Source organism: Podarcis bocagei (genome assembly GCF_964188305.1).
Source record: "Podarcis bocagei genome assembly, chromosome: 3".
In the NCBI taxonomy this organism is placed as follows: Eukaryota; Metazoa; Chordata; class Lepidosauria; order Squamata; family Lacertidae; genus Podarcis; species Podarcis bocagei.
Genome location: NC_138127.1, coordinates 63,875,279 through 63,894,052, shown reverse-complemented (window position 1 = coordinate 63,894,052; position 18,774 = coordinate 63,875,279). Strand labels below are relative to the sequence as shown.

The following is an 18,774-nucleotide window of genomic DNA, read 5'->3' as shown; positions in this document are numbered from 1 at the left end:
ATAAAGTATAAAAACACACAAAATAAGACAAAAAACTAGACAAACTACAAAGACCTCCAAACTACTGCATCAAACACAAAATGTTCAAATTAGAATGTCAAAAATTGCAGATCCAAAGTGGACATTAAGAAAATGATCCCAATGTATCTGCTTCTCCCCAAATAAACTGACTTGGACTCTGCGATCATCATCTGAGGCCCTTCTTTGTGTGCCTCCTCCATGAGAGGTCTCTCCGCGGAGGGTGGCAGCACAAGAACGGCCTTTTCTGTGGCGGCTTTCCGTCTGTAGAATGCTCTCTCCAGGGAGGCTTCCCTGGCACCTTCATTACATATCTTTAGGCGCCAGAAAAAAAATGTTTCTCTGTAACCAGGCCCTTGGCTCATTAAACAATCTATGGCCCTTTAAATGTGTTTGTTGGTTCATTCCAGTGAAACAACAGGTCCAGGGCTAGTTGGTGTGACTGCAGTCCTGCTTAATGCGTGTCTGCAGAGGCTGAAATGGAATACAGGGCAACTCATCAGCTTTGCCAAGAGACCAAATCCACTTGGCTCCACCATGCCCTGAACTGTTTCTATTCCAGATGGTATTTATAAGTATTGCTATGTAATTTTGAGAGTTTCTTCTTCCCTTCTCATCCCCCTTTTTAGGCCATAGTATGCCTTTTAGATTGCCATGTCTTTTAGACGGTCCCAGCCCATCAGTTTAACAATCTTGGGTTTTTTTATTCATCTTATGTAAGTTACTCTGAAAGCCTTTTCTGCTAAGGAGCTAGAGAGTGTGGGCCTTTTTTTAAAAAAAAGTGTTTGTGATACTTCTTTTGGGATAGAAATCTTTAAAGACACAAAAGGTCTAAGGGAGTTCATGTCAGAAAGATCTTGTTTACAGATCTAAGAACTATTTTCAAAAAGTTTGTGGTTTTTACAGCATCCATCACATTTAAAAGAAATGGCCCTTATCAGATTGAAATATATAGTACTGGGAAGGCAAGAAAGGATGTCAAACAACTGCTAGAGGTGCTCAGGCCTTACCTGATCTTTCAATATTTTCCCAACAGCAAAGTACTTGGATTCAGGGTTGGAAAAGTAGAGACCTGACACTGCTGAAGCAGGCAGCATGGCTAAGGATTCTGTCAGCTGAATACCTGCAAGCATCAATGGAAAACATTTGTAGTTTATTACTTAGAAGAGTGTGTTGTGGCTGGAGAATGAGCTGTGTGATGTGCTTTGATTCAAATCCCACCTCAGCGAGGAACTCACAGCATGGCAAGCTACAGCGCTAGCCCATGTTACCCAATGTATAATATAGATGTTACGACACTGGCGTGCCTCACCTGAGGGTTAACAAGATAATTAACGTGAATCATTTCAAGCACTTAAAGAGGTACTGCTTTGGAAATAGGTACTTATGCTAATAACCCAATTTAAGGGCCATGGATCAGTGGCTTGTTAGCTGGGGGTTGATGGGAGCTGTAGTACAAAACAGCTGGGAGGCAGCAGGATGGAGGAGGCTGCCCCACAGCATTCTTATACAACATTATTTGGATATACCTTACTGATTACAAAAAATTATATTCTGTGAATGAGCTATTGTCATGGACTGGCTGGATGCAGAGACGTGGTGGGAGGCACCGGTTGGGGGAACCCCCCCCCAAAGGGAAGAAGGCTCAGAGCCAGGGGATTGGTGGTGGGATGACAATGAGTGGTCAGAAGGAGAAGAGGGAGAAGAGTGGGAGGAGGAGGTGTCGGATGCTGAAGAGCTAACAGGGTTTAGTGAGGAGGGAGAGTCCGTGGCAGAGAGCAGTCCAGAATCAGAGGCAGAATCAGAGGCTGGAGAGGAAGGGGTCAAGAGGCAGAGATAAGGCAGGCTGCTGAAGCCACCAGGAGGTCCCCGTCCTGCTGCAACCAGGTCTCTTCTGTGGTAAGAATTCGCTTCTACGCCACTTGTTTGTAATCCAGGTGAGAGTCCTTCTAACTAGCAGCAGAGCAGTGGGTTGGCAAGGCTGTCCTATTGCAACAGTTTTAATTAACGCTGGGTCGCTCCTGGATGCTGGGCTTGAGTTTACTTCCTTGGTTCCATGTTTTATTTAATGTTCCCTCACCTGAGTATGAGCAAGGTGGTGGTGTAGAAGTTAATTCTTATCACACCTCCCCCCTGGTCTCCCAGAACCAAAAGAGGATGGAGTAAAGACAGGCAAGGTGACAGAGTATCAGATTGCTTGGGAAGGACCCAGGGAATGAGGAGACTGAGGGAGGTGCTGGAAGGCCAAAAAAGAGAAAATAATAATAATAATAATAATAATAATAATAATAATAATAATAATAATAATAATAAATTTTATTTATATCCTGCCCTCCCCAGCCGAAGCCGGGCTCAGGGCGGCTAACAACAATAAAACAGTACAAAAGTACAGCATAAACAACATTCTAAAATCATTCATTATAAAATTAATTATGAATAATGAAAAAGGTTATTTAAAAACAAAAAAAGGAAGTTTAAAATCAGACGTCAGCTAAAGTACCTGTTGCCTCCTCAATGTTTGCAAGTCTCCACATGGTGAGTTTTTCCAGGTGGTCAGGTTGACAGGGATACCCAGGGGCAGGACGAATCCCCTCATATCTGATCCTACGCAGGTCTGAAAATTCCAGCTGTTCACCCTCAGAGTAAGCCCAAAATTCTTTCCGGACCCTTTCATGCAGCTCCTCAGCAAATGCCTTGGAACAGAGCAGAAGCAAGTTGCAATCTGAATCCAAGTACTTAACACACAGTTATTTTTATCTGTCACTTAAATGTGTTTCAGTATACTTTACCCATGACTTCAATTCATTACAAACAAGAGCCTTGTAGAAACCAGGTTCTTTCCTACATCTCCCTATTTATAATGAAATGTTTACATAAAAATAAGCTGGGCCATTATTTCTGCACTTTTAACATATCCTTAAAAAATTCAGAACAGCTAAGCTGTGGAAAGACACAAACCCTGCTCCTTTGGCCTCCTGATATTCATATATTTGGGAGAGTATGATAACAGAAAAACTACCTCAGCAAATAAGATTTTCCAAAACCCTGCTGAAACAGGAAAATTGGTATACTTTTATTTATTACTATGTTTATAAGAAATATGACTCCATAGGGACTCTGGAACAATATGCCCTTTTTGTTGCATGTAAGTGGCAAGTCTGATGATTCCCTTGCAATATATATATATATATATATCTTCAAGTAAGTATACTTATTTGGTTGTTTTCTGTCCATGAAACCAGTTTTAAGTTGCTTATCATGTTTGCTTCATTGTTTTCAATTAGAAAAACCTGAATTAAAAATACAATCTTCAATCAAAATTTAAAAAATAGGAAAAACAAAAGCTCAATTTAAAAAAAAAAAAAAATCTCACAAAAAATTGTCATTGTAACAATCCAGCGGGAATTCTCTTAACTGACAATATAGACCACAAAATTACTAGGAGGGAAGGCAATGTGTGCAAAAGTTGTAAGGCGAAAGGTTTCAGAAACAGGGAAAACTAAGAGGGTTTATGTTGCAAGTTCACAAAATTATGGATGACTATGGTATAGCAATGTTTCCTCAGAGCAATAAAAGCTATCAGCTTAATTGGTCTACCAACAACTAGTAGTCATAATAATGAAGAGGCGGCCCTTCCACATTCTCTCCTGTTCAGAGCAACATACCTTGTTGGGGAAATCCCAGTGCCAATTTGATGTCTGATTTGAAATTGGAAGATTTGTTTATCTGCATCCTTTCTTTCTACTTGTTCACCAGACAGAAGTCCAGAACGCCTGGGAACTCCCCATTCAATCTACTTTAACGAAAGCACAGCTTGGGGCTGGACTAGGGCACGCCTCCCACCAGCTCTTTAATCTCTCTTGTCAATTAATTCACCTGGATCTCAGTCTCCTAGAAAACTGTTACATGAAACTTAACAGAAGTATAATTACCTCTGCTAAGCGATCTCCCAGCGCTTTCACCATTATGATATTGTAATCGTCAGACTGCTTCTCATATTCTGTGCATAGCTCATCTACTCCAAAGCATGCCACAGCGAAAAGACCCAAATAGTCAGGTATACCCGACTCCAGAGGGGATATGAAATCAGACAAGCAGTAATAGGGATCAGTAGAAGAAGAGTCTTTCTCAGCCTGCAATAATAAATGAAGGTCTAGTTGTATTTCTCCCCCCAATATGTTCAAACATATATGAAAACTTTTATGAGGTTATATTAAGATAATGCCAAAAGGCTGCACAAGATAAACAGAAACTCACAATTCTTCTTCCAAAATAAAATATATAAAAATAGAACACGTATCAAAAGACTATGATATACCACTTACAGCCATATGAACTATAATAAACTCATCATCCTATATACAATTCAAAAGTTAATTTAATGGTGTTTAACTATTTATTGAAAAGAATTATAAACAGATCTTTAACTTACAAGCCAAAGCAAAGCAAAGCAAACACACACACTCACACTGAGAACCCCAAGGTCCAACAACCAGATGCAGGTGCAAAATAGTGGCTCATGCAGGTGTACATACACTAAGAATTAAAGAAAAGGCTGCCTCTGAGCACATATTCAGTCCAAGAATGTGTGACCAGTACCAAAAACTAGGAACCAAACTCTCAAGTCCTTTCACATGAAAATCCACTCCAGATTTCCCCTGCCAAGTGCTCCTTTCCAGCAACTTAATTTAGCATGGAGCTTTTTAGTTGTGGCTACTGTTAGAAAACTGGATGTCAAAAACTGTTACAGATATCCTGGCAGATCACCCAGATTTCTACCACTGGGTCCAAATACGTCAACCTCTGGTTTACCTGAATGAACATGAATTATACAAACTCCAAAACTACTTCGGGCACACAAGTCAACATACTTTTGATGTTAAGTAGAAGAGTTTTACATCCTACCTGTTGCCTTAACCCACAGAATTTAGCTATTGGTTCTGAAGACTGCACTTCCTCTTCTGTGGCATATAAATAAATGTCATCTTGAACACTCCGAGCTGGCCAGAATCCAACCAGACCTTTAGCTTTAAATCTGTTTTGCATAATCAAAGTTTTCAGCAAATTCTGCGCATCATTATAAACTTTTTTTGCCTCTTCCCCTAATAAAGGAAAAAGAATCCTTAAGCACATATGAAAAAATTAACTTAAAAAACGGTTTTTCATTGTTTTGCAGCTATATCATAAAGTTCACTTCCTTTATTTTCACTGTTAGAGTCTACTAATGACAACACATGGACAAGACTAAATACAGTATGAACCTGGGCTAGCATCAAATGTTTCAGAGCAAAACAAAATTACTGCAAACATAGTAAACGTAAACAGAACAGCATTGTAACCAAGTCTTCCATAAAAGCTACTAGGCCGCAACATTTTATTACACACTAGTCTATCAACACATGCCTGCGTTAATAAAATGTGGCCTTCTTTTAATTAAGTCAAATACTGCCTGGTCTTCTGAAAGTGATTCATAATCACCACAAGCAACTAGCTGAGTTGTTTATTCACAAACCTTTCATAAAATTTATTTGCTTTAAACCAAGGGTGGGGAACCTTTGGCCTGGGGAGCAAATGAGGCCTGCAAGCCTTGATCCAGCCCTTAAGACTCTTTTTGAGCCATGCCTCCACCTGAACGCCACACCCTTCACTGCTCTATATGTGCTTTAGGCTGTCTGGAACGTGTCCTCCAGCTGGGATAAGAAGCCTTTTTGCTTGTCCGGAAGGAACAACGTGTGTTGGGATATAGAAAGTCACATCCATTGCCCTCCACTTTTGTCCTGCCACCACAGCAGTGTGGCTCCCAGAAGATTTGTCATGTGTCTACCCTAAAATTAATGGGGTATGGGTGGGATGGTGAATTCTTTGCTTTCGCCTGCTCCTGACAGTTTACAGCTGTGTTTCATTAGCTGTCACAATTTTCCTACTGCACCAGCACATTAGTGAGCTTCAAAATGACCGACCAATCTCTCTCTAATTAACATGGCTCTCATATGTACTGTTGTGCATATTCACACAATTTGAAGATACAGTGGTACCTTGGGTTACAAACGCTTCAGGTTACAGACTCCGCTAACCCGGAAGTAGTACCTCGGGTTAAGAACTTTACCTCAGGATGAGAACAGAAATCGTGCAGCAGCAGCAGCGGGAAGCCCCATTAGCTAAAGTGGTACCTCAGGTTAAGAACAGTTTCAGGTTAAGAACGGACCTCTGGAACGTATTAAGTTCTTAACCAGAGGTACCACTGTACTCTATCTACCTTTTAGATTCTCCACCACAGAACACTACTGTGTTACTCACCCACTGTTTTATCGTTGAAGATTTTAGGAAATCCCCGGTTGGGATATTTGCCTCTGAGCTGCCAGACATCAAAAAAGGGCTTCCAGTCAATGTATTCCACCAGCTTCTGCACATCATAATCTTCAAAGACTCTAGTGCCGAGGAACAGCGGTTTAACTGTAAAAAGCGCAATGTGCAGATTTTGTAATTTGGAACATACTATGTGGGCTGCATCCACATCTGATGCACAGTGCATACCACTGCAGGTATTTAAAGCCTTAATACTATGGCAACTAAAATACAATCTTGAACTAGACAGGCAGGCTTACAGAAAATGTCTGCCTCTTTGGAAGGATGGCGAAATAAGTGTGTGGAATATCCAATGAGTCCAAGTTATAGGACAACCACTGGTTTTAAGTTTGACTCCCTTATACCACTTGATCTGTTTAAATATTACCAGCTAAAATTCCAAGCGTAAGCTGTGCCGCTCTGCAGCAAGGGTGGAAAAACAATTAATTTTATGGAATAATTTGTTTATGATGGCTTGAGATTTTGTAAAAAACAATTTGCTCCAACAGATGAAGTAAGCCATTGTTATGTGAAAAATCATGCCAGAATAAAGCCATTGGTCACTTGGGTAGCCCCCTTACATGCTGTATTCGGCAGTGCTCAACTGCAGACTGTCGTGGAATGTTCCCAATGTGCTAAATAATGTAAATCTCATACAATCCTCTCTACATGTCCATATTTGAAAGGGCAATCTTGTTCTGATGCAAGGCTGCTCACAGCTACCGTTTGCTGATTGTCACTTCACCCTGGACCCTGAATCTGCGTTGAGGAGGAAAAATGCAGACTTGGCTCTACAGTATGTCCAAAACTAGTACTATTCCTAAATCAGGTCATAGCCTTATGTCAGTATCACACAGCTAAGTTTTCAATAACTATACAGTACATCCAAGTCTTCTCTTAAGAAGATAAGGGTCTCCAGCCTAGAGTTAGCAAAAGTGCTCCCTTGATGTAGTTAAGTTCTGTGAAGAAAACCGGACAAAGAGAGACTCAAAACGTCTGCCTTTGCTACAGGTATTCTGTAGTGATATCTAGAACCTACCTGCCAATTGTATCTATAAGGAACTAGAACCATGTTGTCCTTTCTGTTTCATTAACTAATTAGGGACATAAGAAGCTGCCTTATACTGAGTCAGACCATTGGGCCATCTAGCTTGTCTACACTATACTACCTACACTGACTGGCAGCAGCTCCCCTGGGTTCAGGCAAGGAATGTTTCCCAGCCTGACTTGGGAGGTGCCGGGAACTGAACCCGGGACCTTCTTATATGAAAAGCAGATGCTCAAGCACTGAGGTATGGTCCTTACCAAGCTCTCTCTCTGTATGAATAGGCCTAACGTAAGCAAAACTATGTTCTGATGCAAACAGATTTTAATGATTTTTACTTTCCCTTTTCAGCCATTACTGATAAAAGTGTATGGTAAACCTTTAGGGAAGCTGGCACTTAGTAGCTCAATTAGATCTCCAAGCTGAGGAAGTCATCCACTCTTCAAAACATGCAGGAGCCGTACTAGTCTTGAAACTCAGTAGGAGATATAGATAGAACTTCTAGCCCAGGCGTGGGGAATCCTGGGCCTGGAAGCTGCTTATGGTATTCGAGGCCTCTCTATCTGATCCCAGGGGTTCTCTCTAGGACACACCCTCTCACTGGCCCTACTCTGCATCCTCCTAGTGTTTTATTGCCTGGCTGGAATGTGTCCTTGAACTCCCACCATACCTCTTGCTTGCCTGGTGGGATGATACACAAGGTTATACAGACGTGTGTAGAAACTAGCCTATTGTACAAAAGGTAGCATTTACAGATATCTGGAATGGCCCCCAGAAAATGGTCCATGTGGGAATATATAGCCTGTGGGCTGAAAAAGGTTCTCCATCTTATCCAAATCACCAAGTGACTCCTTAGGGAGGGAATATGAGGGGAGGGTAAGAAGAGGGGGAGAACCCTCCAGACGATCCCAGGGATGTGGCATAGGCATTTGGCTTCCACCCGTAACTTAAAATAATTATTTGTAACATTTTGTGACAAAAAGCTAAAATCCGAAGAAATACTCAGATTAACTGAAGTCAAGATTGGTTTTCAAATCGCTGTTAGTCCTCCTGAAAAGAATAAATCTTCTGTAATCTTATAAGGCAGAAAATGGTTTCTTAAAAGGCAAACTAACCTGGTTTAGATTCAGTTAGCCAATCGTAATAAAAGCCCTTATTCCTCGCCTGCTCTAGTGATAAATATCTCCTTTCCTGTGTAGGGAAAAAAAGACAGGTCTTCAGTTCTGAGCAAGCAACTATATCAGTTGATTTATCTGTTTTTTAAAAAATAAATGGCATGAAAGAAAAGCTAGTAATGACTAATGACTAGTACACTTGACATTAAGAAGGTCTGTTAGTGCTCTTTACCTTGAGAGAATCATAGTGGTCCTGTCTAATGTCTTCATATTCCTCTTGTATTTCTTCAAAGAAGTCATCCTTTAGATTCTCATCTAAAAGCTGAGAGCACTGAAATGAACACAGCATGCTGATTAGACTTGAGGGTGATGTAATGCAACTCAATACCTCTCCATCTCTCTCCGTCAGGCACTTAAATTCCCTCATGAAGTTATCAAGTCCATAAGAATATGGCTAATAATGCCCACCCCCAGCCGAAAAAATAAAAATGAATTTAAACTGCCAGGGAAAATATGATTGATTTGAAGTGCTTCTGGGTATGGTTCCTCTTTATCTTTTCTCAAGAGGGCTATTTAACACACAAAGCTTGCATGTGAAGGCGCTGGAGCTCACACAGAGACTTAAAAAATAAACATGTGAATGAGTTCAGACAGCAAGACTGAAAGGGAGGGAGTGGGATGACGGGGGAGGTTTATCTTTAAGCTTTTTCTACTATAAACTCAAGTTTATATGAAGGCAAAACGTCACTTATTCTTGTCCCATTAAAAAACCTTTAAATAGGCCCAGGTGCCTTCTTACTGCCACTTAAAAAGGACTGAAGGCTATAGATTCCATTTACAGAGCAGTAAGGAGTGTCAATATTTCCCTCCACAGAACTGGAAAACCATTTAACTCTATACAGAGGCAGCAGAAGCCATTTTAAATCCTAGTGACACGGTTTAGAGGACTTGTGTCTCATCTGTAAGAGGGAAGAGTCTGAAAATGCAGTAGCTGAAACATAAGCCTAGCAAAGCATATCAAATATATTTCCAAATCACAGGCAAGCCACTTCTGAGATTTCTATTATTCATTAAGCAAGCTGTTATAGTCAGATTTAATTAAACCCTTGACTGCCTTAAGCATTCAAAAACAGCACCCCAAACAGAAAAACACGGTATGATACACACAAGTCTTTACAAACGCAGGATTTGTTTGGTAATATCTTACATTTTCTCGTGTAAATTGAGACATTCTTAAAATAGTTATGACCAAATGTATAATAAGAGTTCAGTTTCATGGATACTGCAAGTACCAACTGTTACAAACTAAAACAAAGCTTCAAACCACTGTCTGCCTCAAGAAGGCAAAGGCAGGGGCCTGTATTCAATTGCCCTGTTGGGGGAAAAAATCCCGAAGCATAATGATTGGTCACTGATGGAAATATAATGCTATACTGAATGAGCTAAATCTGGTCCACTAGAATTAATCTTACCTTTGTAAAATACATTACAGACAGTAACCATTTTGTGCGGGGGTTCCGTTCCTGCCCCCTCTTCCATGTGTCATGTGGGGCGCACATAAGCCTGCATCACCCTACCCTTCCGGGTCCAAAATGACCCGCACATCAGCCATCACACATTAGTTGGACTTGCAGAAAATGTTCACCGCCTATACTAAAGATGGGACTAGAAATCACAACTTACAACCACCACACTCTTGGAGGCATCTAGGACGTGGACAACAGGAGCACTGTATCGTGGAGCAATTTTTACAGCTGTATGTGTCCTGAAACGACAGAAAAGACATATAGAAAAGCAACAGTATGAACACATATAGACTCAACATCAAGCATTTTTGTGCCCCAATGGGAATGCTATAACATAAATCGTGCAAAACTCTCCCGTTCTCCGTTTAATGGAAATGATAGTCCATCTGCATGGGTAAAGGGGCACACTCCACACTATTTACAAGATCTTCAAGGACCTGTACTGTTTTGCTAATTCCTAACAGGGTACATGGCAATCACAACATGTTAAGATTGGGGAGCAGAGGTTATCTTAAGATGTCCCTATCCCTCTGGCAGGCCTTCAATCCTTAAAAGAGTGTCAGAGTTTCATTTGTGAATATATATATTTTTAAAAACCACTGGTTCTTTCAGAATGATTTTCTTAGGGAGAAGTGTCCGATGCAAATGAAAGCAATTTTACACTGCTGCATTTCCTCTTTTTTTGGCATCATTCTTTAGCTGTGCCTACAGACACTCCAGATTTTACTTAGGGGGTGGAGGTTGCTAAGCTCTACCTTCCCCTCCAGCACATAATGTTGTACTGTGCACGACAATGGAGTGGGAGGGAAAATTTGTGCCTAACTGTTCTCAGCCAACATCTTCAGCTGTCACGTTCATCTAAGTCTCTCTTCTGACAGCATATCCCCTTCAGAGCAACCTTTTTTCCCAGTCTTCTAAATGCATTCCCCTAGGCTTGGATAAAGCTCCTTTTTGACAGTCCATTGAGCCCTTCATGCCAGGATTTAGAATCCTGACACGCAAAATCCTGAGAATGCCAACTTTAATTTATTTTTGAACCATGAATTAATTTCCGTGGCTGCAGCAGCAGCAAGAGTGAATGGCAGCAAGTATTTCTAGCATGGTATTCAGGATAGAATAAGTTGTCCCAACTTCACATTCATAAATTGATATCTGGACTACAATGCAACTGGAAGAAACTATTTGGAAACTTTGATGCACAGGTATATTTGCTGTTTCCATCAAGCCCAGCTTTCCTCATTCAACAACATATTGGGTAGGATCTAGACTTCACAAACTTCTATTGAAAGAAGGGACAAAGATCCAGTGGAGCCTCCCACTAGAGGAAGGGAAAGAAAACACTTATTGCCTGAATTCCCCTTCTGCCTACAGCACCACCTGCCAGATCCTTCAGAGCAGATTTTCAAAAATAGCCTCCAGTAGAGTACCCCATGGGTAGAGTCTGGATCAAGCCCATTATATTGGTTAATAAATGATCTTCTGTTCTTAATGTTTATATTTCATTATTTCTAAATGCATAGGGTGTTTATTTCTTTTAACTGTTTTTGAAGTCCTAATTTTGCTACAGCAAATCTGTACTTCTGAAAAAAGAAAAAAATCACACTATATATCTCATAAGTCCTCCACTTAATCCCCTTGAAACATCAGCTTCAACATTACTTTTTATTTTAAAAACCCCCACATTTTTCTTTACTTCACTTTAAACACACTAGAGCACTAGTACCTGAATACATTTTAATTTAAATAATGTTAATTATCCAAAAGTTACATTTAAAAGGTTAAATCAAGAATAATACTGCCTCTATTAGATGCCTAACATTCTGGAGAACGTATTGCATATTTACATTTGCTTCTCCGTTGGGCACACCAAAAAGGACCCAACTTACTTGGAAGTAGTTGCTCCTCCAATCAGCAAAGGAATCTTGATTTCTAATCTCTCCATCTCCTTGGCAACAAATATCATCTCATCCAAAGAGGGTGTGATGAGGCCAGACAAACCAATGATATCTAAAAAATAAATGGTTAGAACTACTTTCATCCACAAGGTTCAATAGCCATTTCAGACAACAGCAACAAGAAGCAACCAGCCAACTGTGCGGTGAGCTCATGGCCTTGTCTAGATGTTTCCACTAACATTTCATTGCCCTAGACATAGTTCTAGGACAGTGGTAGGAAAACCACTGTCCCTCCAGATGTTGTAAGAGCCCAACTCCCAACAGGCTTATGCAGGGCTGGAAGAAGGGACTGTGACAATGCCCCCCACTACCCCATCCTACACAGTGGCACACTCCACCTCTTCCTCATCCTGTTCCCCACTGCCTTGGTTTGTTTTTTGCATTGCCACATGATAACATCAGAGGGAGTGTTAGGGCACACAATTTTGCTTTCCCAAACAGTTGAGAAAATTGCTCCATTCCACCTCATGACTGGGCCAGTGCTGACCCCAGCCAGCATGGCCAACAGCCAGGGATTGTGGGAATTGTAGTCCACAATTTATGGAGAGACACACATTTCCAATCCTGCTCTCACCACTCTTATTAATCTGTGAAAGGGGTATCAATGAAATATACAACATCCAGAATATCTGCCTAGCACCAGCAATGTTATGCTTTTGCTGCCAAGCAAATATACTTTTATTCCTCCAAGATTTTGATGGAACATGATGTAACTTTCTTGTAACGTTGATTTCTGTACCGTGGTACATAAAACACAACTGTAGTGTGTAACATTTTAGGAGGTAAAAGGATTCAGTACACCTCCGAATTAAAAGGTATTAAGACCAGAAAAAACACATACAAACTCCAATAGATCCAGATCAACCCATTATTTGTTACTCAAAGTCACAGCACGCCTGTTTTTTCCAACCTCCTAAAGGCATCTTAGTAATTGAAGTTCAAACAAACCAGAGATTGTACTGATCTATCCGCTCAGAATTCCCCAAGATTACTGAAAATTAACCTTTCAAGATGCAAATTCAAGATCATAATTTCAATGTGTGGGTTTTTTGTTTTGTTTTTTAAGATTGATGAATGGTGATGAAGCTCTCATACCTGCTTTGTTCTCAAGAGCAGCTCTGAGTATCTTGTCACATGGCGTCATGACTCCCAAATCAATAACTCTGGAGGGGGAGGGAAAATGGTACTTTGCTAGTCATCATGCGCATGTGCTTAATTAATCCATTTCTGCTATAAGGTATTATGAAGATCACTTATCCTGTTAGGAAGGCCAAAGGGAACAGCATTTGGCTTTTAATCTTTCCAGACAGCTGAGCAGCCAGACATCAGCCTTTCCCCAGCACTTTATTGCCCAACCACTCCATCAACCCCCCTCCCCATTCTGAGCTGCTACCACATTTGCTCAAGTATATCTGGCCTGCATCTGAACCTGATCCCATAGCCTACAACTTCTTCCCTTGGAAACAACAGATATGACGGAAATACTGTGGTACCAGGGGGAACCAATTCCCTCTGCAACACCTGGTTCTGTTTAGGACAAATTGCTCATCTGTCAAGCACAGCTGACTCAGAGAACTAGCAGCTTAGTCAAAATGTTGTACAACCCACTCGAAGAAGGTGACTCTAATATTGCCAGTGACAATACAAAGCAAGCACGGGGGGGGGGGGAGGACAGGACCCACAAGGGCACGAGGTCTAGTCTAATTACCTGAAATTATTGCATCCCAGAACAACTCCCACAATGTTCTTGCCAATGTCATGCACGTCACCTTTCACAGTAGCTAAAACAATTGTGCCATGGTAGGGGTCCTGCAAGAGTTAAAACAAAATCTGCAGGATTTATGAATATTTCCCATCTAAGCAACCTGCACAGTATAAATGGCTGGTTTATTGAAGCAGCTGTTATTACCAGCTTTTTTAAAGGCAGAAACAAATATTTATGAATCACATAGCATAGTTGTTTTTTTGTATACAAATATATGTATTCCTTATGGGCTTCTCATAGGCATCTATTCTAGATGGCCACTCCATCAACAGAATGCTGAACTAAGTAGGCCTTTGTTCTGATACAGCTATTACTGTACTATTACTGTACACATAATTTAACTAATCACAGGATGGAAGGCATAACAGAAAGAATGAGCATGGCTTCAACAAATAACCCATTTGGAGAGCTCCCTCATTGGTCACTGAAAATGTGTTCATTGAGGAGAAGTAGCTGCTAATACTTTATAGCATTCCTGTGGGGTCATCTACAGGGTTCCTTCTTTCTCTACTGTAATATCCGAGGGATAGCCAAGGATGTACCCTCCAGATGTTGTTGGCTACAACTCCCATGGCCCCCAACCATTGGCCTTGCTAGCTAGAGTTTATGCGAGTACAGTGGTGCCCCGCAAGACGAACACCTCGCAAGACGGAAAACCCGCTAGACGAAAGGGTTTTCCGTTTTGGAGGCGCTTCGCAAAACGAATTTCCCTATGGGCTTCCTTTGCAAGACGAAAGCCCATAGGGAAATCTCCGGGACAGCGGGGAAGCGCAGCGCTTCTTCCCCACTGTCCTCGGACCTCCTCCGAAGGCTGGCGGTGGGGCGGAAAGCCCTTCTCCCCACGCCAGCCTTCGGATGGCTGTCCTGAAGACTTGCGGTGGGAGGAGGGTTTTCCTTCTCACCGCCAACATTCAGAATGCTGCGCCCCTTCCCCTCTGTTCCCGTACCTGTCCTGAAGGCTTGCGGTGGGGAGAAAAGCCCTTCTCCGCACCGCCAGCCTGGCAAGCGGTTTCCATAGGAACGCATTAGTTGATTTTCAATGCATTCCTATGGGAAACCGTGCTTCGCAAGACGAAAGACTCGCAAGAAGAAAAAACTTGTGGAACGAATTAATTTCGTCTTGCGAGGCACCACTGTAGTCCCTACATCTGGAGGACACCAGCACTGACTACTTCTGAATTAGGCTTGCAAAAATCCAATGGTTGGGGGCACAGAGAGGGGTAGGAACTGGGAAGTTCTGACAATGTGGCTTATTTGCCCCATAATCCAGGATGTGCCTGAACCCTTTTTGTTGTGCATCCATTGTGCTTTCCAAATCTGTGCCTCTAGCCCAAGTTTTCTACATGGCTGAAACACACCTGGGCTCAAAACAAACAGATCTGGAGCCATGATGTGCAATCTTGGCCTTCAAAATATTTTACATCACATATAATCCTTAATAAACAAACAACAGCAACAGCAACCACAACAATAATCTTTGATGCCTGAGAAACATTGTATTTACTACAATGATTAATCTCCTCTGTCTTCCTAAAATGTAGAGGTTTGGGGAGAATTGAACATTCGAGACTATGCCAAGTGACTGCACCATCCAGGATCATTCTGCATTGTATTCATGAACATTCAAAAGCCTGCACAGCTGGGGCAGAAAGGCACATTCATTTAATCAAGCTGAAAGAAAACAAGTATAGTGGACTGGTCCAGCAATGATTGCAGATCTAATTGGTGATGGAAATCCTACAAACAAACAGGAACGAAGTGCTGAAGGAGAAGGGGAAAAATCACCCAACCGCAGACAGTGCTGCAATGTGGACCAGGACATGCATTTGATTTAAAGATGTCTTCTACGTAAAAACAAGACCATTTCAAGCATTAAATGAATTGGAGCATTCTAATACTGGGCAGAGAACCAAATAGCTTTCCTTTTCGATCCTGGCACAAGCCTGCAGGCACAGCCATTCATTCTAAAACATAATAACCAGTGCTCTGTGTATTTGCTGATGTTCTGGCACTACGGTTACTGCTCTGGGGGTAACTGCACTCCAGAGAGAAGCCATGCCAGCAGATAGGTATATTATTTTAATGCAGGACAGCAGTGTTTTCTCATTGTTAATGCACACCATTTAGGGGCTAACAGAATCTCTCTCTCTTATTGTTTGCTAGCAATAGCATCCAGAATTTTCTGTAGCACCAACCAAGCAATAATACAGGATTGGCCAAATTCTGTAAACATATACAATTTCCCCATTTAAATACCAATATGCCTATAAGATAAAGACACACACCCCAGTAGAACTCCTAAGCTAGCTGTCGATTGTTTTAAATGTTTCCCATAGCCTTTTTCTTTTTCGTCTTAGCTCATTCTGGTTTCTTACCCAAATGTCAAAGACAGCATAACTGTCTCAGTTTGTTCCCAAATCCAATACAACCTTCGCAACAATTGGAACTACAAGAACAATTGCTGTCATTTAATTTTCACGCTTGTTAGGAATGAAAAATCCTGCTATAGCAACAATCCCCAGGTTCTTTCGAGCCCTATGATTATTTCCAATATGGGAGCAACTAAACACCAGTTTGACATATGCTTCCCAAGGAGGCACAGATCTGTAGGTAAAAACAGGAGGCGTTCCATTCTGGAGAGCATTTCACCATGTTGCTGTCATGTGATCAGTCTCCTCTTGGGAATCAACCTCAAGGGGGGGGGGGATGGTGCCAGTCCAAGGCAGATGAAGCTGTGCAAATGGCTCGGCCCTTGTGGTGCCAAAAAGCACACTCGGACAAGGAGATCAGGTTTTGCTATGGGAGCTGTGTGCAGCATCTGAAGAGGAAAGATGGAGGGAAGCTGGGCTCACTCCACTGAGACAAAAAGCCATGCTTTTATATCAGTCTGCACACGCCCCAAGGTATTTGGTGAAAGTGCATGCAATGTCTAGGACAATTAGGTGCAGAGTTTATCATGATGGATCTCTGTGCAGCATTGGCTACCGTTACTTACTGGGCATCTGTTTTTACTGAGGAAAGTGTCAAAAGGCAACTTTTATATGTTACAACCAACCACTTGTTTCCAAAAGCAAATCTACTTGTCTGTTTTAAGAAGAAGAAGAAGAGTTTGGATATGATATCCCGCCTTTCACTCCCCTTCAGGAGTCTCAAAGCGGCTAACATTCTCCTTTCCCTTCCTCCCCCCACAACAAACACTCTGTGAGGTGAGTGGGGCTGAGAGACTTCAAAGAAGTGTGACTGGCCCAAGGTCACCCAGCAGCTGCATGTGGAGGAGCGGAGACGCTTAACCACTACACCACACTGGCTCTCTGTGATTTACAGTGATTGCTGCAACCAGCATTATATGAATACATGCCTCACAATAAACTTTGCTATAACCTGCAAGGCTCTAACACAACCATGGAAAAAATTCATTAAAGAGAACCAAACAATGTAGTGTGCAAACTTGCCTCTTCTTCTGTGGAACCTGACAATGCACGCATTTCCTCTCTTTCCTTTTCCATGAAGGGAATCAGATGACCAACAGCCTTCTTCATAACACGAGCAGATTTGATAACCTGGATGCCCAGATTCAAGGGAAGAACCCATTACAGCTATGTGTTTAGCTAAGAGTTCATTTTTAAAACAACAACAACCTCGATCCATCATGCAAATTAAACCGGACTATCAATAACCTCCAATTAAAAACACACTTTAGTATCTTCCCTACTCTCTGCTGCCTAGATACTCCTCCACTGATCATATTAACATGCCTCCATGCTGCTTAGCCCATTCACAGATCCATCTCTACGGGCTTGCTCAAAAATTGTGTTGGGCTGTTGGCCAAGAAATGTGAATCAATATCTGGATTAATGGAGTGCCACTGGACAACTGTCTGCAAATGTAAGGAGAGCCCACATCAGCTAAACTGGCCCTACTGTGAGGCACAAGTGCTTTTGAGGAACTTGTAGATAAAACTAGAAATAAATTAACAAAAAATAAATAAACAACTCTGTGAACACATTACCACCATACTAAGAGTGAATACCAAGAAAAGGAATAGACAAATTAAAAGAATTATGCTGCAGGCTGGCCTGCCAACATATAGTAGTGGATTACAGCATATCCAGAAAGCTACTAGTCTAGAAGGAATTGTTGCTCATCCTGGAAGGCTGAATATAGGAATGCCCGTAGCTATTAGGGAAGATGAAAACAGCATCCATTTCACTGTTTAGGGTATGCCTAGCTTCTTGAACTGTGGAATGGTGGAGGGACCATTGATCAGTGGTATAGCACACTCTTTGCATGCAGGAGATGCCAGGTTCATTCTCTGGCATCTCAAGTTAAAATGGGCTCAGTTAGCAGGTGACAGGAGAGTCACTGCCAGAAATATAGACAATGCTGTTTTGTTTTACTGCTCCACTCTGGGAGCCACCCAGAGTGGCTGGGGAAACCCAACCAGATGGGTGGGATATAAATAATTCAATTCAATTCAATTCAATCAGTGCTTTTTTCTGGGGGGAAACAGGGATATGCATACCCCTAAACATTTTGTGAATCTAAGTTTGGCCTCGTTGAGGGGCAATACAGTGGTACCTTGGGTTAAGAACTTAATTCATTCTGGAGGTCTGTTCTTAACCTGAAACTGTTCTTAACCTGAAGCACCACTTTATCTAATGGGGCCTCCAGCTGCCGCTGCACCACCGCTGCACGATTTCTGTTCTCATCCTGGAGCAAAGTTCTTAACCCGAGGTACTATTTCTGGGTTAGCGGAGTCTGTAACCTGAAACGTATATAACCCAAGGTACCACTGTATTTCAATATGAGTAGGAAAATGAGACTATCCATTAACATTTTTTAAAGAAAAAAAGCACTGAATACAATACAATGCAATACAATACTAATACTAATGATGATGATGTAGTCTGATCTGGTATAAAACAACTTCTGTGTTCTACTGGTACAATTCAGATGAAGCCACTGTCTGAGGCACACCCTAGGTGGAAAAGGCTATTGGTCTGGT

The 18,774-nt window shown here is 41.6% G+C and overlaps 1 protein-coding gene across 3 annotated transcripts in view; it reads right to left on the bottom strand.

Moving 5' to 3' along the window:
• The window catches only part of MTR (5-methyltetrahydrofolate-homocysteine methyltransferase), a 63,442-nt gene that overhangs the window by 2,940 nt on the left and 41,728 nt on the right, over positions 1-18,774 (bottom strand). For 2 of the 3 annotated variants that reach the window (XM_081188058.1, XM_081188059.1), the window contains exons 21-32: positions 17,222-17,329; positions 13,713-13,813; positions 13,100-13,167; positions 11,936-12,056; positions 10,207-10,288; positions 8,756-8,854; positions 8,524-8,599; positions 6,316-6,471; positions 4,924-5,120; positions 3,951-4,151; positions 2,519-2,711; positions 1,029-1,141 (exon numbers count right to left, since the gene is read on the bottom strand). In XM_081188058.1, the coding sequence (XP_081044184.1) occupies positions 1,029-1,141; positions 2,519-2,711; positions 3,951-4,151; positions 4,924-5,120; positions 6,316-6,471; positions 8,524-8,599; positions 8,756-8,854; positions 10,207-10,288; positions 11,936-12,056; positions 13,100-13,167; positions 13,713-13,813; positions 17,222-17,329 (1,515 nt within the window). Of the gene's footprint in view, positions 1-1,028; positions 1,142-2,518; positions 2,712-3,950; positions 4,152-4,923; positions 5,121-6,315; positions 6,472-8,523; positions 8,600-8,755; positions 8,855-10,206; positions 10,289-11,935; positions 12,057-13,099; positions 13,263-13,712; positions 13,814-17,221; positions 17,330-18,774 lie in introns of those variants that run through there. The other variant, XM_081188060.1, reaches the window with a different exon arrangement.